This window comes from Vulpes vulpes, chromosome 14 (genome assembly GCF_048418805.1).
Source record: "Vulpes vulpes isolate BD-2025 chromosome 14, VulVul3, whole genome shotgun sequence".
NCBI lineage: Eukaryota > Metazoa > Chordata > Mammalia > Carnivora > Canidae > Vulpes > Vulpes vulpes.
This window is the reverse complement of record NC_132793.1, coordinates 76,865,001-76,888,100: the sequence shown is the minus strand read 5'-3', so window position 1 is coordinate 76,888,100 and position 23,100 is coordinate 76,865,001. Positions and strand designations below refer to the sequence as shown.

The following is a 23,100-nucleotide window of genomic DNA, read 5'->3' as shown; positions in this document are numbered from 1 at the left end:
AATTACTCATACATCACTAGTAGGAATGTAAAATAGTATAGCCACTCTGGAAAAGAGTTTGGCAGTTTCTCTTAAAACAAAAAATGTACTAATACAACACCACAATTTCTTGGGCATTTATCCCAGTGAAATGAGAATTTATGTTCATGCAGAAATTGTCTATGAATGTTCATAGCAACTTTTTTTGGTAATAGCCCCAAAGTGGAAACAATTCAAATGCTCTTCAATGGTTACACTGTGATACATCTACAGCATGGACTACTACTCAGCAATAATAAGGAACAAAGTTGATACACTCAGTGACTTAAGTGAACCTCAAAGGAAATTATGCTAAATGGAAAAAGCCAATTTCAAAAGGTTACATACTATATGATTCTTTAGAGTATTAATTACTTAGAACACAGGGATGGAGAAGACAGGGGCTACAAAGAGGCAGCACAAGGCAGTCTTGTGTGCAACAGTTTTCCATCTTGACTGTTGTAGTTATTCTACATGTGACAGAATTGTATGGGACTATATACACAAACATATACAGACACACACAAATGCGTACATGTGTAACTAGTGAAACGTAAATAAGCTCTGTGGTGTACCAATGTCAATTTCATGACCTGAATATTATACAAGATACTAACACTGTAGGACGACTAGTGAGGGGTGTAGAGTGACCTACCTAAACATTTACCGCAACTTCCTGTGAATCTATAACAACACAGAGAACAAGCATACAAACAGAGCACAATTTATAAACCTGGGTATAGGTAACAAGAGACAATGATACTTTCTTGCACCAATGGAAGTTATTTTAAATAATATTTTTATTATTTATAAAAGAAATACGGTGTTTCTTGCAGAACCAGTCTTATGAAAGATGCCTGATCAAATTCTCTTTTAAACTGAAGTATCCTATTCTTTTTCCACATAAAGAAAAAAATTTCCCCTTCATTTTTAGGAAAAAGAAATACCCAATTGCGAATGTTAGCTCATCTTTCAAGTAAATCACACACACACAAAATGTGTGTTTATGTTTCTCAAAAAGACAGATTTTTACAACACTGCAATTACATGTAATAACTGTAAATCCTTGTTGGGAAAATTGTACCAGTTTGTCTTTTTAATATTACTTCTGGAACATAAAAGATGAGTCATGCTTCAGGTGAAATAACAGGGACACATTTGATTATCACTGCTAATCATTTGTGTAATGGGTCAGATTTTAAAAAAAAGCAAAAGACCAGAATACCTTCACTGGTTGAGGGCACAATCCTATCTACCCCTAATTGGGATGAAAGTGGAAAAGAAGAGGGATATCATGAGCAAAGGACTAAAATCCATTTGGGCCATATTTGAAGGTTGTTTTATATTGTTTAGACCAAAAAGAAAAGGACAGAAGAACTCTTTGGTATTTTGGCCTCTTAAGGTCTTCTGTCCAGTTATTTATTTCACAAGAACAATATTAGCCTTAATCCAGGAAAGGCCGGCCAGCTGGCCGGCCTATCTACCTATCTACCTACAATTTAAATTCAATTTGCCAACATATAACACCCAGTGCTCATCTCATCACCTGCCCTCCTTAGAGCCCATCACCCAGTTACCCCAGCCCCCCACTCACCTCCCCTTCGGCAGAGTTTCCCAGAGTTAGGAGTCTCTCATGGTTTGTCTTCCTAATTTTTTCCCATTCAGTTTCCCCACCTTCCCTTATGATTCCTTTCACTATTTCTTATATTCCACACATGAGTAAAACCAGATGAAAATTGTTTTTCTCTGATGGACTTATTTCACTCAGCATAACACCCTCCTGTTCCTTCCACATCAATGTAAATGGTGGGTATTCATCCTTTCTGATGGCTGAGTAATATTCCATTGTATATATAGACCACATCTTCTTTATCCATTCATCTATCGAAGGACATCGTGGCTCCTTCCACAGTATGGCTACTGTGGACATTGCCACTATGAACATTGGGGTGCAGGTGTCCTGCAGTTTCACTACATCTGTATCTTTGGGGTAAATCTCCAGCAGTGTAATTGCTGGGTCATAGGGTAGCTCTATTTTTAACTTCTTGAGGAACCTCCACAGTTTTCCAGAGTGGCTGTACCAGTTTGCATTCCCACCAATAGTGCAAGAGGGTTCCCCTTTCTCCACATCCTTGCCAACATTTGTCATTTCCTGTCTTGTTAATTTTAGTCATTCTCTCTGGTGTAAAGTGGTATATCTATTTGTCTTTCCCCAGTGGCAAGTGATGTGGAACATTTTCTTATGTGCTTATTCACCATGTGTAGGTCTTCTTTGAAGAAATATCTGTTCATGTCTTCTGCTCATTTCTTGACTGGATTGTTTGTTTTTTTGGGTTTAAGTTAAGTTTGATACGTTCTTTATATATCTTGGACACTAGCCCTTTATCTGATGTGTCATTTGCAAATATCTTCTCTCATTCTGGAAGCTGCCTTTGAGTTTTGTTGACTGTTTCCTTTGCTGTGCAGAAGGTTTTTTTTTAAGATTTTATTTATTCATGAGAGACACAGAGAGGACAGAGACAGGTAGAAGGAGAAGCAGGCTTCATGGAGGGAACCTGATGTGGGACTCGATCCTGGAACTTCAGGATCATGCTCTGAGCCAAAGGCAGACGCTCAACTGCTGAGCCACCCAGGCATCCCAGTGCAAAAGCTTTTTATGTTGATGAAGTCCCAAGAGTTCATTATTGCTTTTGTTTCCCTTTCAGGAAAGGCCAATTTTGACAACCAATTAGAGGTGAGAAGTTTGGTAGGGACTGATAGCATAATAAATATGTTATTACTTTTTTAAAAAGATGGGAGGGGGGCATGGGGGTGTGGAGAGCAGAGGGAAAGAGAATCCCAAGCAGACCCCCGCCCCCTGACCCCCGCCAGAAGCTCAGAACCTAATGTGGGGCTTGATCTTACAACCCTGGGATCACAACCTGAACCAAAACCAAGAGTTGGACACTTAACTGACTGTGCCACCAGATGCCCCATAAATGTGTATTATAAGATATGGACAGTTCAGAAGATCCATGAAAGCCAAAAAAAAAAAAAAAAAAAAACCAGATCCGAGTGAGAAAAGAGCCATGTTAATGAGAAGTGGCTAATGAGGGGATTTAGCTCAGAAGAGGAGGAAATACAGGGAGACAAGTAGAGAATCCGTAAAATGCAGCACTTGGTCTTCTTGGTATTTTCTATGAGGGGCACAACAGATATAAAGAAACTATTAACAAAATTAAAGTCCTAGGCAAACAGGAATATGGTAGTGTTCTTGGCAAAGCAATTCTTGTTGCATATAATAAAAAATATGAATGGCTGGCCATAGTATAGCTAAGCTAAGGAAAGGAATTGAGAAAAGCATGTAGGTTGGGTTAAAGAAAAGGTTTCATGAGACAAAACTGCAACTGACAACTATATATGATACAGTTAACAATAGGGGTAAACAGAAAGATTTATTGTTTTGTAATTAAATATGCGATGGTATTTTTGAATATAAGTGCTAGGTTGACTAGGAATCTAAGAAATCATATTATAAACCATGACCATTGTGACAAGAGATAATCTTAACAAGGCTGAGGGCAGAAAGGATTTTTTTAAAGATTTTATTTATTTGGCGGGGGGGGGGGGGGGAGGGAGAAAGAGTGAGCATGCATGTGCACACACGTGGAGCAAGAGGTAGAGGGAGAGAATCTTTACACAGACTCTCTGTACTGATCACGGAGCCAAGGCAGGGCTCAATCTCACAACCCATGAGATCATGACCTGCACTGACCTTAGAACCAAGAGTTGGATGCTTAAATGACTCAGCCACCTAGGTGCCCCGAAAGGATTTTTAACAAAAATTTTCTCCTTTTTACATCTGCATATATAGTCAATGATAATGTAGTTAAATGGATAGTACTTTTAAATAACAATGAGAACAGAAGATTCAAGAAAGAGTTAATCCTTACCTATAAAGTAGTATATTTATTGAAGGATGATCAATATATAAATTTTATTTCTTTTTTTCCAATATATAAATATTAAAAAAAGATTCTGATTATCTATGACATTATTTGTAGAATTTTATTTAGAAAGAGAACACATTTATTCTCCATTCTAGTAACTTTCAACTTCTAGCTACATGGCTGTTTTGTTTTTTAAAAGTTTTATTTATTTATTCATGCGAGAGAGGCAGAGACAGAAGCAGAGGAAGAAGGCTCCCTGTGGGGAGTGCGATGAGGGACTCTGGGACCACGACCTGAGCCAAAGGCAGACAGGCAACCACTGAGCCATCCAGGGGCCTTTCAATACATTACTAGTGGTCAAAAGAACAGGGCAAAGAAAAACCTGAGGTCAGGAGCTACACATGTGAGAAAATAAGCTTGACTGAAAAGAACCTGGATGACATAAAGTCATATACTGTGTCATACTATTTCTTACTAGATGTTGGGAAACAATAGAGGACATTGTGAGAGAGGCGCAAGAGTGATATAAATAAAGCATTTAACCATCATAATCCTAAGAATCAAAAATTTATACTCCATATGTAAATCCTTATGAAGAACAGTTAGTTCATGAAAGTCAGTATATCAGGTCACATGTTATATCTACAAATCTGTTTACAGTCTTCCCTCAATTTACTGGAAATTTACGAAAATCTTAAACACAAATGTTCTCTGATCTACTACACATAAAGGAAGGCAGCAGGGTCTTCTAAAAACTAAGTTAAGGTTTTATTAATTTTTTTTAAAAGGTTTTATTTATTTATTCATGATGGACAGAGAGAGAGAGAGAGAGAGAGAGAGAGAGAGAGAGGCAGAGACACAGGCAGAGGGAGAAGCAGGCTCCATGCCAGGAGCCCGACGTGGGACTTGATCCCGGGACTCTGGGATCACGCCCTGGGCCAAAGGCAGGCGCCAAACCGCTGGCTGAGTCACCCAGGAATCCCCAGTTTTCTTAATTTCTAATAGGACGGAAGGCAGTACAGGTACAGATGCAGATAGGCTGAAAGATTTTATGGTTGGAAAAAGACAAAGTTCCCAATGGCTTCTCTTTTCCCAAGGAATTATGAAACAAGTGTTGGCCAAGAGTAACTATTCAAAAAATGCTCTGATGGGAATAAGTAAGATGTTATCAGAGAACAGAGGAGGAGTATCATTCTCAGTGTTGAGGTAGAGGGTAGGGGATGTTTAAAAGATAAACAGGAATTTATAAGGAAAAGGTAGGTAGGAGAAATAGGAAGAGCATCTCATACTTATGTCAGAGGCAAAGGAAAAGAGCACGTTCAGGAAACAAAAGGGCAGGACCTAAGAGGTCCAAGAATAGCAAGAGATAAGGTCGGATAAGAAGATACCAAAATTAGGGAGAGTCTTGTATGTAGTACAAAGGAGACTAAAATTTGTCATGAGGATAATCAGAAAAAGCTACTCAAGTATAATACACGTATTTATGTTGGTGGTCTTCACATCAGTTTGGGGAAAATACTTGTAAATTTAATATACAAGTACATTTAACATAAGATTAGGCCATTTATATATTACATATTTTTATTATCATATTTTAGTAATCTCTACAACCTATGTGGGGCCAAAACTCACAACCCTGAGGTCAAGAGTCTCATGCTCTGCTGACTAAGCCAGTCAGGTGCCTCCAATTTTTATATTTAATACTTAAAATGTAGAGGCAGTATAGCTTAATGGTTAAGAGTACAAAAAATTTTTTTTAAGATTTTATTTATTTATTCATGAGAGAGAGAGAGAGAGAGAGAGAGAGAGAGAGAAGCAGAGACAAAGACAGAGGGAGAAGCAGGCTCCATGCTGGGAGCTTGATGTGGGACTTGATTCCAGGACTCCAGGATCACGCCCTGGGTGGAAGGCAGGCGCTAAACTGCTGAGCCACCCAGGGATCCCCAAGAGTACAAATTTTAAGGACACCTGGGTGGCTCAGTCAGTTGGGTACCTGCCTTCAGCTCAGGTCATGATCCCAGGGTCCTGGAATCGAGCCTGCTTCTCCCTCTCCCTTTGCTTGTACTCTCTTTTGCTCTCTCTCTCTCAAATAAATATATTCTTTAAAAAAAAAAAAAAAAGTACAAATTCTGGACCCAGAACTCCTATATTCAAATCTTAGCTATGCTGCTTGGTGGTTGTGTGACCTTGGGCAAAGTATGTAACCTATGTTTCTGTATTTTTAAATTGATGTTTTAATAGTAAAGAAAAAAATAATAGCACCTTCTCAAAGGGATGTTAACATGGTATCCTGTAAATGTTAGCTATTATTATTAAAGATACAGTTTTACCTGCTTTTTAATGGCATAATTTTCACCATCTTCAGCTTTCATTTTTTCAATCTTTTCTTCTTGTTGTTTTGCTTCTTTTTCATACATCATTTTTTCTTTGACCAATCTATAAATAAACCAAAAATGGTTCCAAGGATTAATTTTCTCTCTAGCAAACAGATCATAGGAGACAAAGAAACTATGTATATATAAAATATATACTTAAAATACCAAAGTATGTGTACTAGATACGGAGGAGAAGAAAGAAAAATACTCTAGCCATAGATCTAAGTCTGATCCTCAATCCCTTAAGTCCTATACTTGTCTAAACCAAGTGTAATCTTCAAAGCATGAAGCTCTCAAATTTTTAATTAAAAACATGTTCCACTATAATAATTTATTTAAAATGTAAAAACACTCAAAATTATTATGTACTAGCCTTTGTCTTCCTTTTTTATTAATAGATATATATTTTTTCAAACTTGTATGCATGTACTTTAAACAACATAATGGAAAAAGCTCAGCTTTACTGGAAAAACAATTGGTACATTGCATGCCAAGTCCAAAACAAAGAAAGATTATATTGTTTTCAGCAATAAAATCGTTTAATAAGTATTTACTATTCATTTAATTTTATGCCTGACCTTCCTTGTGTGAGGGACTGGCTTTTGTCAAATCATTTGCAATAAAGATCTTTAAGTGGATTTCAAAACATGTTTTTTTAAAAAATATTTTATTTATTTATGTATTTATTTATTTTAGAGAGAGAAAGAGTGCATGTGCACCAGAGGAGGGGCAGAGGGGGAAAGAATCTCAAGCAGGCTCCCTGCCAAGCGCAGAGCCCCACAATAGGGCTCGACCTCACCACACCAAGATGGTAATCTGAGTGGGAACCAAGAGCTGGAGGCTTAACCAATTGAGCCACCAAGGTGCCCCTCAAAACATAATTTTCATATTCTAAGGGGGTCTTTTTTTTTTAGGATTTTATTTATTTATTCATAAGAGAGAACGAGAGAGAGAGAGAAGCACAGAGACACAGGCAGAGGGGAGAAGCAGGCTCCCTGCAAGGAGCCCAATGGGGGACTCGATCACCGGACGGGGATCACATCCTGAGCCAAAGGCAGATGCCCAACTGCTGAGCCACCCAGGCCTTTCTTCCAAGGGGGTCTTAATATAAGTTCAGAAATCTAAAAAGAAAAAACTACTTTTGTTATACTACTTGAAAAGCTTCCAAATCAGATTTTAAATTTGGATTTAAATCCCCACATAAACTACAAACTAAATATTAAAAAACTAAAAATATGGTCCAGTTTGGAATTTTGAGGTGTGCAAGCAAGGCTCATTCTGTCTTTCATGATCTTGTGTTACTGACATAGATAAAAGAAAATATAATAAAAATGATAATAATATTTACAGTAGAGTATTATAGGACCTTCATGCACTCGTCCTAAAGTAACTCACAGTGGAAAAAAAAAAAAACAAAGCAAATAATAGGTACAAAATATAAAATTTTATGTTGCAATGAATATAAACAAATAACAGAGGATACTTAAGAAACAAATAATAAAGGACACTTGGGAAAGTACTATTTCTGGTTATCCAAGGAGGAACTTCTAATGATGTGGGGTAGGGGGAGTCAGCTGGGAGTTAAACTTTTTTTTGAGCTTTTACATTTGAGCTTATTCTTCATTTGACTTTTATAACATTCCTAATAGCTGAATATTAATAGAAAAAACAATCACAAGTAATGGGCTATGATTATAGTCCTTCACCCATTTACTACTACATATAAAATGCCAATAGTTAAGTATTATTCCCTGGCCTCATTAAGAGGTCTGACACTGAACACCACACCTAGGATGATGTTCCATCATCCTCATATGCTTCTCCATTGTAATGGTGCCATCTTTCCTGATTTGGATTAAAGTTCACCAGTTTTTTCAATTTTGAGTAATAAAATTTGCTAGTTATTCCTTTAGCAATATTTTCTAAATTTTCTGGAATAAAGCAAAATTCTTAGAAAGATACCAAAATATATCTAATCTTTTTAATTCTCTAAACACTGATCTCTTTTGCAAGTTTTGTAAATGCCATAGTTAACATAATACATGTGTGTCATAATTTATTATACTTTAAAGGCATAATTAACTGAAAATATTTTCCATTAGTGTTACAAATCCACACCAACAGAGAAACAGCAAACCACAGAGAAACAGCAATTTCAAAATCTGGTCACTTTCAGTAATTAGACAAATACATGAGAGGAAATTATAAAAATAAGAGCAATAGAAAAGGATAGACATAATAAGGAAAAACTTATGAAATGACAATCATTAGGGGAGTGATAAATCAACTTAAACTACTTAATAATATAAGTATGGCATTAATATGATTTTTAAATAAATAATATAAGTATGGCATTAATATGATTTTTAAATATGTAGTATGGTGTTTTCCAAACTACTCCATGGTATACAAATAAGCTGGGGATCCCTGGGTGGCGCAGCGGTTTGGCGCCTGCCTTTGGCCCAGGGCGCGATCCTGGAGACCCGGGATTGAATCCCACATCGGGCTCCTGGTGCATGGAGCCTGCTTCTCCCTCTGCCTGTGTGTCTCTGCCTGTCTCTCTCTCTCTTTGAAAAAAAAACAAAACAACAACAAAAAAAAAACAAATAAGCTTAAAAAACACTGCTTGCTGGGACATCCGGGTAGCTCGGTCGGTTAAGTGTCTGACTCTTGATTTTGGCTCAGGTCATTCTCTCTGGCTTGTGAGACTGAGCCAGGCATGGGGCTCTGTGATGGGCAAGAAGACTGCTTAAGATTCTTTTCTTCTCTCCCTTTACTCCTCTCCCAAAACAAAAAAACAAAGAATGTGCATTTTTGTATTGTTGAATGGCGTATTCTATAAATGTCAATTAGATCCAGCAATTTGATGGTGTCAATTTTTTATATGTTTGTTGGTTTTCTACTTGTTCTATTTACAAAGAGAAGAGTGCCAATGTGCGTACTTTCTAAAAAACAAACACTGTGTGCCAAATTTTAAACATTTAAGATTTGTATTTGCATATTAAAAGATCCTAAGAAGTCCGGTAGTAAGGAAGTCAGTTTAACTTTTTTCAATGAAAAGCTTACTTGAGGCAAAAAGGACTTTTCCCCACCCAGTATTCTCCAGAACAGTTGCCCTTCAACAGAAGTTTGAGACGTACATTGTAGGCATCTGTAAACTACACAAGTTTGTATACAACATATTTAAACATATTATTCATAAAATTCTAAATAGAATAAAAGTTTTGGGTATATCAAGAATTTAGAGACCTTGAGATTAAAAAATTTTAGCTTAATTTGTCCTTATTTTGTAGTTTTTCTTACTGTAAGATTTTTATAGTTATAACTAAACTTGTTCTTGGGGCCATCTAATAACTAAAAGTCTAATACAAAGCTAAGGATACAGGATGATAGGCCAATGTAATTAATGATGGTAAGAAACTGTAATAGGTTGATATTAAGAAAAATATTGTCATGGATATTTTCAAACAAAAAAATCTAGAGAAAATAGCGTAATAAATCCCATGCATTCTTCACTGAGCCTTAATAATTAGTATTTTGGCAGCCTAATATCAGGTGTTTCCTGATACTTATTTGCGTACTTATTAGTATTTTCAGACATATCAAATTTGATTTTTGAAGTTAAAGTCTGTGATTTCTAACCCACCTCCCCATTTTACCAACCATATCAAAAAATTAACTCAAAATGGATCAAAGATCTAAAAGGCTAAGATTATAAAACTTTTGCAAGAAAACAGGGTAAATCTTTTTTTTACAACTAAATCTTGATGACTGTGAATTTTTATGACACCAAAACTGTAAGAAAAAAAGAAATAAATTAACTTTTGTCAAAATTAAAAACTTTTGTGCTTCAAAGGACACTATCAGGAAAGTGAAAAAGACAACAGAATGAACATATTTGAAACCATATATTGGATAAGAAACTTGTATCCAGAATCTATAAAAAACTTAAGAATTCAATAAAAAACCAACCCAACTAAAAATGGCTAAAGGGAATCTGAACAGACATTTCTCCAAATATATACAAATGCCTAACAAACACATGAAAAGATGCTCAACTTCATTAGTTATCAGGGAAATGTACAAAACGACAGTAGGATATCACTTCATACTCATTAGAATGACTATAATGAAAAAATCAGGGAAAAAAGGTCAGATAATAAGTGTTGCTGACAGGGATGTAGAAAAATTGAAACCATCCAACAATGCTGATAGGAATGCAAATTGGTACAGTTGCTTTTGAAGTTTGGCCATTTCTTAAAAAGTTCAACACAGTTACCACATATACCAGTAATTATATTCCTTAGTGTACACTCAAGAGAAATGAAAATATACGGCCACATAAAAACTTGTACATGAATGTTCATAACATTATGAATAGGCAAAATGTGTAAACAACTCAAAAGCCCATCAACTGATGGAACAAATAAAATATGATATACCCATACAACAGAATAATATTTAGCAATAAAAGAAATGAAGTACTGATTTATGCTACAACATGGATGAACCTTGAAAACATTACACTAAGTGAAAGGAGCCAGACAGAAAACACCACATATTATGACTATTTATAGGATATATCTGGAATAGGCAAATCTATAGAGATGCAAGTCTCTAGCCCTGGTTGACCAGACTAGAAAAGCTGAGGAAAGAACTGCGAGGATAATAAAAGGTTTGAGGTTTCTTTTTGGGGGTGAACTGTTCTAAAAATGATTGTGGTAACAGCTGTACAACTCTAGGACTATACTAAATGGATTATATACTTTACATGGGTGATTTGTACGGTATGTCAAATATATCTCAAAAAGCATTAACAACAACAACAACAAAATAGCTTGTAACCACAAAGTCAGCCACAAGTACTGTACTTACTGTATATATTCACACTTGGGACTTATGACAGTTGAAGACTGTGAACATCATGTATAAGAAATGAGCATTTGACATAGTTTTACAAACCGCTTTAAAAGTAGTTTTCAGGGCAGCCCGGGTGGCTCAGCGGTTTAGCGCTGCCTTCAGCACAGGGCCTGACCCCGGAGACCTGGGATCAAGTCCCATGTTGGGCTCCCTGCATGCAGTCTGCTTCTCCCTCTGCGTGTCTCTCATGAATAAATAAATAAAATCTTTAAAAAATAATAAAGTAAAAAGTAGTTTTCATTATTAAGATAAAAATATCCTCTAAGATTTAAGATTTCAAAATAAACTCATTAATGCATTATCACTATAGATAATTCTCTAAGAGTTCCTTTTAAACAGAAACTTGCTGGGACACAGATGGCAAATGTTGCCAGCATGCTTAAACGAGTCCTAAAAATGCTTTTGATTCACAATGTTAAAAAGAATAAACAAAAACAGATTTGTTACCACATTAAACAACTAGGAGACTTAATTTAACTTATATATTAAGTCTGGATTTCTCTTGAATGTTTTTTGTAGGCGAACACTGGGGCTTCTTTCCCTCTACTGGAAGGAGCTAAAGTAGTGGCTACTACTTTTTTCAGATGAGGCAACCCTATTCACTTTTTCCAATTCACACAACTTCCTGTTTCCAAACATTAAGGCCTTACACTTGGTCCTTGGAAGCCAATAAGTTTGGAATCTTTGCTGGAGTAACTTGCATATCATCGATGCAACAGTGTTATTATGGTTTTTTATTATCTTTTTATCATCATGATTATTATTCAGAATATCAAGGATACTCAGAAACCACTGGGATTAGTAGTGACATTTTCACTATTCCTTTCTTTTAAAACTGTCTTACTTATTTGAGAGAGAGCAAGCATGCACTCATGTGGGGGTGGGAGGAGGAGAAGCAGCTTCCCTGGGGGGCAGTGCTTGATCCCAGGACCCTGAGATCGTGACCTGAGCTGAAGGCAGAAGCTTAACTGACAGACCCACCCAGGAGCCCCTACATTTTCACTATTCCTAAAACCCAGGAGGTTACTAAACTCTCCTAGTAAATGAAAGTAGCTGAGATTGATAGGCTAACAGGAAGAGGCTCATTCAATTAACATCCTGTAATTCAAAGTCTTAGAAAAGGATTGGCAAACTATGGCCAATGAACAAAATCTTGCCTGCCATTTGTTTTGTATATTTGAGAGCTACAAATGAGTTTTGTGATTTAAAAAATATTTTTAATATGAAATTCCGTATTTTCAAATGGTTAAAAAAAGTTAAAATATTTTGTGACATGTAAAAATCATATGGAATTGAAATTTTTGTGTCCAGCCACACTTATTCATCTATATACCATCCCTGACTATTTTCATGCAATGACAGTGGAGATGAGTAGTTGTGATAGAACTGTATGGCCCACCTAGCCTAAAATATATACTAGAGCAGCCAGGTGGCTCAGTGATTTACCGCCACCTTCAGCCCAGGGCCTGATCCTGGAGACCCAGGACTGAGTCCCGCATTGGGCTCCCTGCATGGAGCCTACCTCTCCCTCTGCCTGTGTCTCTCTCTCTGTGTCATGAATAAATGAATAAAATCTTTAAAATATATATATGTATATATAAATACTAATTGTTCCTTTACAAAACAGGTTGCTGAATCCTGACTTAGAAGACCTCTACTTAATTCTATCCAACTTCTCTTAACTACCAAAGTGTTTTTCACATTACAATGAAGCCAGTTTCCGTTAGATCTTCCGTTCTTTAAAGAGAGGATTAGGTGAAACTCGTGACCTTTATACATAGTAGGCACAGACTGATTTAGCAGCAAAATATAATCTCCACTGACATGAAATTATAAACTTGATATATTCTACTTAATGTGAAGAGTCATGTTTCACTAAAGAAATATGTTTTTGATTATAAAGTACTTCTCCAGATGATATGAAAACATATTTCTGTTCTAAAATCTAAAAAATCTGAAATTCAGAAATACATATTGGCCCAGTGATTTCATATATGAGATTATGGACCTGTATTAACATTTTGAATATTTTCCGCTAGTCCTTTTCTTTAAACACACGTGTGAAAATTTATGTGTATGTGTGTATATGCAAACAATTGGGATAATGTATGATTTTCTTTCTTTTTTATCATAGTTGACATATATTATTATATTACTTTCAGGTATACAAATATAATGGTCTAAAGTTTATACTTTATGCTATGCTCAATGTATCATTTTCAATATTACTAAGCATTCTTTGAAAAATATAGCTGTTAGTGGTTGCAAAGCATTTCACTGTGGCAGTATGAGAGCTTAATAAAGTATTACCTAATTGGACATTTAGCCCATTCCCATATTATAAATAATACTGTAATGAACATCCCTATTCATAAAGTTTATGGATGTGTAATATTTTACTACATAATATTTACTATCTACAACTCCTACTGATTATCAAATTTATCTTTTCCTTTCCTGTACCATTTTCCATATTTTTCTCTTTTTGGTTTTACATCTCTTTAAGGTTTGATATGTTTATTGACACTTAAAGAGTGAAATCTGGCATACTGTCTTCTGTGACTAAAATGATATACCAAATTGGCTACAATAGGATAGACTGACTTAATATTTATATTTCATTTATTACTAATAATAATGAATGGCAAAGTGGCTTATCACATCAGTAGGAAAAGGAGTACTCATCAGTAAATGATCACTGGCTTATTGGAAAAGGAATTGCTCTAATTTCTTATCAGACACTATATTTTACAGAAAAAAAGTGGGATAAGAATTTTTTTTTTTAAAGAATAAAACTTCCCAAAGCTGGAAAAGAAACAATAATCTTAATTTAAAGAGCCTCCTAAGTACCAAACAGAATCAATGAAAAAAACCCACATCTATGTACATTGATAAAAATTTCCAGAGATCCACGAAAAAGAAAGCCTTTAAAGAGAAAATAAGTCACCCATAAAAGGAAAAAGAAAAAAAGAGATTGACATTATATTTTACACTAGATAACAGAAGACAATGGAGCAATCCCTTTAAAGTTCTAAGAGAAAATGATTAATGACTCGGATTTATAATTTTAATAGTGAGGGATACATTCACTAACTCACCCAGCAATCATTCACTGAGGGGCTATTATGTGCCAGGCGTGATTTTTTATTTATTTTTATTTCTTTTTAAAGATTTTATTTATTCATGACAGACACACAGAGAGGGGCAGAAACACAGGCAGAGGGAGAAGTTGGCTCCATGCAGGGGGCCCGACATGGAACTTGATCCTGGGTCTCCAGGATCCAGCCATGGGCTGAAGGTGGCGCTAAACCGCTGAGCCACCCGGGCTGCCCAGGCATGATAACAGTGAACAAAACTACAAAAATCTTTGCCATATAGCACTTTTTAGTGGGGAAACAATAAATAAGCAAAACATACAGTATGTTCGAATGTGATAAAAGTACTTTAAGAGAAGAAGCAGTAAAGAAAGATTGGTAATATATGGGATTTGCTATTTATTTATTTATTTATTTATTTATTGCAATTTAAAATACAATGGTCAGGGAAGGCCTTTTTGAGAAGAGGTTATGGGAGTTAAGATCTGAAGGAGACAATAAGTCATACGGATAACTGATGAAATAAGTCATAAGCCAGGGGAATATTTTTTTAGTTATATAAAAATTCAGGAAGTTTATCTGCAATTCCTCCTTTCTGAGAAATTTACTTAAGAATGTACTCCAGCAAACTGAAGATAAAAATCAAGAAAAAAATCATGGTCAAATAAATGTAATGGGGATCCCTGGTTGGCTGAGTGGTTTAGCGCCTGCCTTCGGCCCAGGGTGTGTGATCCTGGAGACCCAGGATCCAGTCCCACGTCGGGCTCCCTGCATGGAGCCTGCTTCTCCCTCTGCCTGTGTCTCTGCCCCCCTCTCTCTCTCTCTCTCTGTCTCTCATGAATAAATAAAATCTTAAAAAAAAAAATGTAATGGTCTAATGAAGAAAAAAAAAAAATCCCAGGATTAAAACTGTCCTGTAGGCCTGGCCTAAAATCTTAGTGTGGAATCTTATAAGAATATCTTTAAGAAGAAGAATGGAATAGATTCTAAGGAACAAATACAATGAGTTGAAGATAAAAGAGAGGTCATGTGGTCTTTTCCCCCCTTCTCAATTAAAAAAAAAAAAAAAAAAAAGACAACTGGAAACTCCAGGAAAAGCACTCTTCCCCACCCCCTCCAGTTATGGTTGTAATATGAAGCAATTAATGAAAAGGAAAATTCATTTAACTTAGTTTTGTAAGAATAATCTCCTTTGGGCAGCACAGGATCCACTGAAAAAGAAACATAATCCTTTGCTATACACCATATTTAAAACAATACATAATCTATTTATTCTTTTTCAACCTTTACAATAGAACTATGAGCAAAATACATCTTTCCCCATTTGTCTGATTTGTGTTTTTAATGTCTGTTTAAAGGCTAAGGTATGCCTACCTATTTTTTTTTTCTCATAAAAACCATGATATAAGTGATGGCTAAGATGACCTCTGGCCAGCCAATAAAATTTTAGCATTTTATAAAAGTTTTATCAACACCTGTGTAGCCAATATCCTGTATTAAATCCCTGTTTGATTGAAATCCCTAGCATGATTTCCTTTTTCCTGATTGGTACCATTCTCCTCTACTGACCTCGCTATTAACAACCTCTTCTGTCTCTGAACAAACAAACAATACTTTTGAGATGTTTACTGTATGAGAAATAAGGAAGAAAAGAAACTTTTATCAAGGGCCCAAATACTTATAGTCCTATTTAAGTATCATTCCCATTCTATAGTCACTTGTTAATTATCCCTCCCTACAATGTTTTTAAAAGTCTTTATATTTAAATAGAACTGACCCAGAACCAATATTTCAGAAATGAATACAAGCTACATTATTTCATGAAATTTTTATCAAATAATAATAATAATAAAATCATGCTGAAAACAGCAATGCTTATAAAAAAGTTAGGTTGGATAAATGACTTTTAATGTTTTAGCACTTCCAATGGCAATCATCAAGCCTGCTTCCCCCAAAACTAGCCCTATGATAAAGTTCAACAGTTACAACTCAAAAAGAGACAGTTACAATATTGGCATCCCACATAATATACAAGAGATTTAGACAAAAGCTTGAATCATTTAAGTTAAAATTAAATATGATAATAAAAGCAGTTAACATATAGTGATCATTTACTATGGGCCAAATACTATGTCAAAGCATGCTACATGCATCATGACACTAAATCCTCAAAAACAACCCTATAAAATAGGTACCATTATTATTCCCATTTTAGTAATAACTAAACTGAAGTTCATGGAGCTTGTCCAAGTTCTCATAGCTATACAGTGCCAAAGAACTGCTTCATTCCATAGTTATTCTTAGCTACAAGTGATACACTTATTTTTAAAAGTAATTCTTAAACATTTGAATACATTTTAAAAATAGGCTCAAATGCAACAGGCATTATTGGTTGCCTATCCAACAGCCACTTCATACCTGCCAACAGAATTTTATGATCATACAAGCAGCCATGTCCTTCAAAGGAAGAAGCCACTTGCCAAATGGTAGCTTAGGCATGTATATGTGACTCATATACAAAGCTTATGGCCAAAGCTACGTAAGAGCTATTCACTGATGGGTTCTGAAAAGGTTGCTATTCTTTGTAAACGCAATGTAAGTAGATATAATCCTATTTTCTTCCCTAGACATCATCATCTGTGATGGCAGGTCCATGGGATCATGTGAAGATCCAGCCTAAAAGGACAGGTCATTGTGAGATATCAGAGAACTTGAATTTTGTGATCATTATCAATCTACTCAATTAACCAACTCTGAAAGCACCCTACCTCTAGATTTCTTATTGTATGAGATGATGAACATCTTTACTGTTTAACCCACAAATAGCCTGATTTTCTGTTACTAACAGCAGAAGGTTGTTCTGCAATTATGAAATAATGCTTTCTTACTTGGACTAATTCATTCTGAACTAATAAATCACTCAGAAATTGAGATACCTCATTTTTTTTCTTCCCATATACAAATAAGCATGAAAAAAGTAAAAAGGAAATTACCAATTCATTACTCAATTATGTTTTTTACTGTTTTAACAAATACTCCACATTAATTTTGTGCTAAAGTCTCTATTTCACACTTAAGACTAAACCTGTATAAAACTTTGGATTTGGGGCTTTTGAAGACTAAGGGTACAGACACCAGCACAGAGAAGAAATACAAAAGTATATTGGGACAAAAACACCAAGAAAGATGCAGGGAATTAAAAATCTACTTATTTGGGAAAATGCAAATGGACAGCAAATTAGAGGCTTAGCCCCTGAATTAAGAATTCACACTACTTCCTTAGTAAGAAAGAACTATAGACTGACATCAGAATCTGATGATTTAATACTTATGGTCTATATAGCAAAGTGTATGTACTAAAAATACAGTTGAGTTTTAGTGATTCTCCACTAATTCTTTCGTGGTCACTGTAAAGTCTCAAGTCAGATTTCCCCAAATTTCAATTAATAATCATAGCCAAAATTTTGGGGAATAGCAAAACTAAGGAAGAACGTGCTATAGTACTATCTTAAAATAAACAAAAATATGCTACACTCAAACACACATCAAATGAGATAGAGCTTTTTCTTAACAAAATACCTTCTCTCACTCCTTCTGTCCCAACTCCACTCATTCTTCAAAATTAAACTCAAATGTCCTTGTCTTTTGGAAGGACCACACTAATGTCTTCCCTGCCACTCCCAAGCTGCTACTGTAAATACTTCCTACAGATCTTGATAGCATATAGGATTTATCAAAATAGGTTAAAAACTTTTGTCTAGTTCTGGAGCTCCTGGGTGGCTCAGTTGGTTAAGCATCTGCCTTCAGTTCAGGTCATGATCCAAGAGTCCTGAGATTGAGCCCCACAGTGGGCTCCCTGCTTAGTGGGGAGTCTACTTCTCCTTCTCTCTATGGCCTCTCTCCTCCATTTGTTCTCTCTCAACAAAATCATAAAACAAAATTTTTGTCTAGTTCTACACTTGATAGTGGATGCTCAATGACTGAAAAGGTGTCTCCTCCTCTCAGCACCTATCAGAGTATGTGCCTCACAGATTATGTTTACAGAGTGAACTCACAATTATCCTGAGAAGTAAGCAGGGCAAATGGGAAACTGTGATTCACAGAGATGAAATGACTCACCTCATGTCAGTTGGCCAAGCAATGGTGAATGAGGATTTGAAATTATGACTTCTAACTTCAAGTGTCAATACTAACACATCATATTGCCTTATGTTTGAAGGAAATAAAGCAATTTTCAAAATTTAAATTTCTTTTATCTGTTCCCAAAGTAAAACCATTCTATGGTTAAAAATCTGAATAGTACAAAAGAGTTCAAAATGAAAACCAACCTGCCACCCACACCCTACCACACCCTACCCTAATGGCACAGTTCCCATTACTGGAAGCAACAAGTTATCAATTTCTTGTGTATCTAAATGAAAGAAAGTAAATGTGTGATTTACCTTATTTGTTACCTTATCATCTCCCAGTACTCTTCAATTAATTACCTATACTGGAGATATTTCAAGTTATATTCATTCACTGTTCAAATGGAATACATGCTTTAGTAATTTAAATAAATACGACAGGACATTCTATAAACAGCTAAGATGATACATGACAAATACAAAACCAGTATCACGGGCAGCCTGGGTGGCTCAGCAGTTTAGCGCCGCCTTCAGCCCAGGGCCTGATCCTAGAGACCTGGGATCGAGTCCCATGTTGGGCTCCCTGCCTCTCTCTCTCTCTCTCCTGTGTTTTCTCATGAATAAATAAAATCTTTAAAAAAAAAACTTATTTTCTTTGCAATATTATGAATCTCAGGGTCTAATACATGTATCAGGAATTAATAATTAAAAAAACCAAAAATGTAAAATTAATTATTTCACTAAAGCTCTAAACTGTTCCTTAGAGATTTTTGAGATACCAGTTAGATTGAAAAATATATATTAATGAAAGGGCTAAAAACAGTGAATAGCCTCTGCTTGAGTTTGTATTAAAAAGTAACAGTACCTCACACAGCTGCTTCATCTCATACAAAAACCTCTTGACAGTTTTAATTACCACCTAAAAATCACAAATCTCTCTGTACACTTGATTTTTTACCTTCTGTCCAGACCCTTATTTCTGTCTTAATAACATCTCTATTTAGACATCCTACCAGCAACCAACTGAACTAGGTTGAAAAGTGAGCTCATCATCCCACTCTAAAATGATACCCTTTTTCCCAACCTCAGAATCATACAAGTACTAGATAAAGTAGCTTTGGCTTGCAAGCTCAATATAGGCCAAAGAGTGTGATGCAGCTACAAACCAAACCAAACCAAACCAAACCAAACCAAACCAAACCCAGCCAATTTAATCTTAGATGCATTAAAAGAAGAAAACTGAAAACATGTTAGCTAAACAGTACGGTATTGGAAGAATGAAATCTGAACTATTATTATTCATAATTTACTTTAAATTTGTTAAACATAACTTAGATCTAAAAGGGATTTGAGAGACACCTGGGTGGCTCAGCGGTTGAGAGTCTGCCTTCAGCTCAGGGCATGATCCCGGGGGACAGGATGGAGTCCCACATGGGGCTCCTTGCGGGGAGCCTGCTTCTCCCTCTGCCTATGTCTCTGCCTCTCTCTCTATCTCTCATGAATAAATAAAATCTTTAAAAAATAAATAAAAGGGATTTGAGGCAGCATCTAAGGAAGACCCTGACAGTATTATGAACAGAGCAATTTCCAACACCATCATTCTGTTCTGTGAAACAGTTCAGTTTGCCTAGAACATTAGAAAAATGATGAAGTATATGTGGTTAGTCCAAATTAATTTACCAAAACTAAAATGAGCATTTAATGAAAATAATTTTAGTTGATTCATGACTGTCACTTCTCATAAATAAGTTAACATCAGGCTATCTGAATTTTACCAAATTATAAAATAAGCCCAATTTAATGATATTTTGCTATAGTAATTATTCTTGGTGATCCATGAACTCGAGTTATTCTTGGAATTACTGAGGAGAACACTTGGGAGCTAACTATGGGATTCTTTAGTTGAACTTGAGGATAGAGAAAAACTCATGGCTTTGGGGTTAAGAGCATTATACAAAGGTACTTTTGATATGCAATGTATTTTTTCATTTTGTTGTACTAAGATATATTCATTAGGTCAAAATGGTTCAAGAAGAAACAAAGCTTTCTTACTGATATTGAAGACTTGTTTAAGGCCCTTTATCACAGAAGAATGACAAAATAGTCATTAACTGATCATTTTCATTCAGAAAAATATAAGAGCTGAAAATAATTTTCATACTGTATTCCTATCTAAAGGTATACATATACAGTAATTTGGTTCATGCTCAGGGGCCTATTTTAAATATGTATTTATTTTGTACTTTACCATGTTTAAATCTTTTTTTTTTCCATTCAAGCGAAAATTTTAAGTATTTAACTGATTAAATAATATTTGGTAATGATACTTGATATAGAGCTGAATGTGACACAATTTTAACATCTAGTAAATCTAGTTTCAAAAGTCAGTATAGTAAAATTTTCTGCATTATTCTAGGATTAGTGATTCCCAATGACTCTTGATGCCCTACAAATCTTTGTCTATGTCTCATTAATTACAGTCTATAGTTTTTAAAATGTTTGTATACCTCTAATATTTCACCCTTTTATTCTTCAATTGTTTACTCAGAGTAAAATAGTCATTTTACAGCCTAACTTTCTGAATTTGTCAGTAATGTTACATTTTGGGGTACCAGGGAGTGGCTTGGGCAGTTAAGCATCTGATTCTTGATTTCTGCTAAGGTCATGATCTCAGGATTATGAGACTGAGCTCCACTTTGAGCTCCATGCTGGGCATAGAGCCTTGCGTAAGATTCTCTCCCTCTACTCCTCCACTCTCCCTCTCTAAAATACATACATACATACAAAACGTTGGATTTTCACAACTGGAGGCCCACTACGTTTAGTTAGCTCTTGCCCCAAGAACAATCCATTAGCATGTAAAAACAAATCCTCTATCTCACCAAAACAGAAAAATAAACAATGGATTTTACGGCATTTTAAGAGCATCACAATGTTTTGCAAATTGTTGTTCTATACAGTTTTCCTGTACTATTTCAGATGAATTATTCCATAGAATCTTTCAGGATCTTGATTCTGTGGATAGGCTACCATGATTACATATGGACATACCTCTAACAAACACCTTTCTCTGGTCAACCTTAAAAACCCAGGTAATAAATGCAGCACTTAGGGTTAAATAAAAACATGGGGCGGGACACCCAGCAGATCAGTCTGTGTAGCATGTGATTCTTGACCTTGGGTTTGTAAGTTCCAGTCCCATGTTGGGTGTAGAGATTACTTAAAAATAAAATCTTAAAAAAAAGACATGGGAGCTGGCTCAAGCTTGTTTATATGTAGGGGTCAAATCTATCTTCTAATTCACCATGTAAATATAACCAAACTGCCAATTTTCAAATGTGGTAACAATTGTTTTCTCTCACAGAAAACAAAGGCATGCTCTTCCAAGAGATGTTAAAAGAAAAAGATTTTTATGAATAAAGCATAGGAAATACTGCATACTGTAGTCCACTCTTAAAGATTCACAGAGTGAAAGCTTTTGAATAATCCTATGAGGAAACTTGTTAAACTTTATCTCAGTCCCTCTCAAATTAAATCGAGCACAGAACACTTTTTCAACTCACCTATGATCTTGCAAACCATATTCTATACAATACCTACTTGGAATCCTGAATGAGAGGCGGTAATCAAAATTCTGACTATAATATTTGATAAATTTCTATTTCTAAATTTCTGAAGTACATTTTTGCCCTATTTAAAATATCAAAATATTCAATTCAAAATTTCCAATAGTAGAAGTTAATGTCATATTAGCAATTTAATACAATTTTTAAAATAAATCAATCCAGCATAATAGCTTAATACTAGTACATAGCTCTATATTATTAGTATAATTAAGTAAATGACAGTGAACTTTATTCTATAATTTAAAATTTTAATTTACTGGGGATCCCTGGATGACTCAGTGGTTTAGCGCCTACTTCAGCTCAGGGCGTGATCCTGGAGTCCTGGGATCGAGTCCCACATTGGGCTCCCTGCATGGAGCCTGCTTCTCCCTCTGCCTGTGTCTCTGCCTCTCTCTCTCTCTCTGTGTCTCTCAATAAATAATAAAATAAAATCTTTAAAAAATAAAATTTTACTTATAAATGATCCACATTTTAGTAGAAAAGTAACTAGCCATACTACCTTATATTATCAAGCAATATAGTTTGAAAAATCATACAGTAACATTATTATAAGTGATAGAATGTTTTTAAAAAATCAAATCCAACTTTTCCTAATATAAGCTTATTTTTTTACCTTAGGTATGATATCTAAATGGTAATAAAAGCTCAGTGGTCTTTAGCCAAATTCCATAAAGAATGCAGTTTTTTTTGGAAAAGGAGAATTTTAAAGTGAGAGAGCTGCAATAGAAAATATTACCTAAAGTTACTACAAAATTGATGTCTTACCTAGAGTTCAGGAACAAATTAATACATGAAACTTTCATTTACAGATCTCTAAATATTAACAAATAACCACTAATTTAAATTTCCAAAATAGTACAAATCATATGGGGATGGAGTAGCATGTTTATTATGTAGATTAAGTATCTAGCTTTGACATTGTGATAAATTGAAACTTTTAACTTTCTAACCATATGATTTAACCTATTAGAGTATTTTTTCTTCCTAAGTATAAATCCTGTAAAAAGAAA

General features: G+C 35.2%; 1 protein-coding gene across 3 annotated transcripts in view; it reads right to left on the bottom strand.

Annotated features, from left to right (window-relative positions):
• TBCA (tubulin folding cofactor A) overlaps positions 1-23,100 on the bottom strand; it is a 115,928-nt gene that overhangs the window by 15,237 nt on the left and 77,591 nt on the right. For 2 of the 3 annotated variants that reach the window (XM_072736955.1, XM_072736953.1), the window contains exon 2: positions 6,278-6,383. The exons of the other annotated variant lie outside the window; for it this stretch is intronic. In XM_072736955.1, the coding sequence (XP_072593056.1) occupies positions 6,278-6,383 (106 nt within the window). The remainder of the gene's footprint in view (positions 1-6,277; positions 6,384-23,100) is intronic. 3 annotated transcript variants of the gene reach the window in all.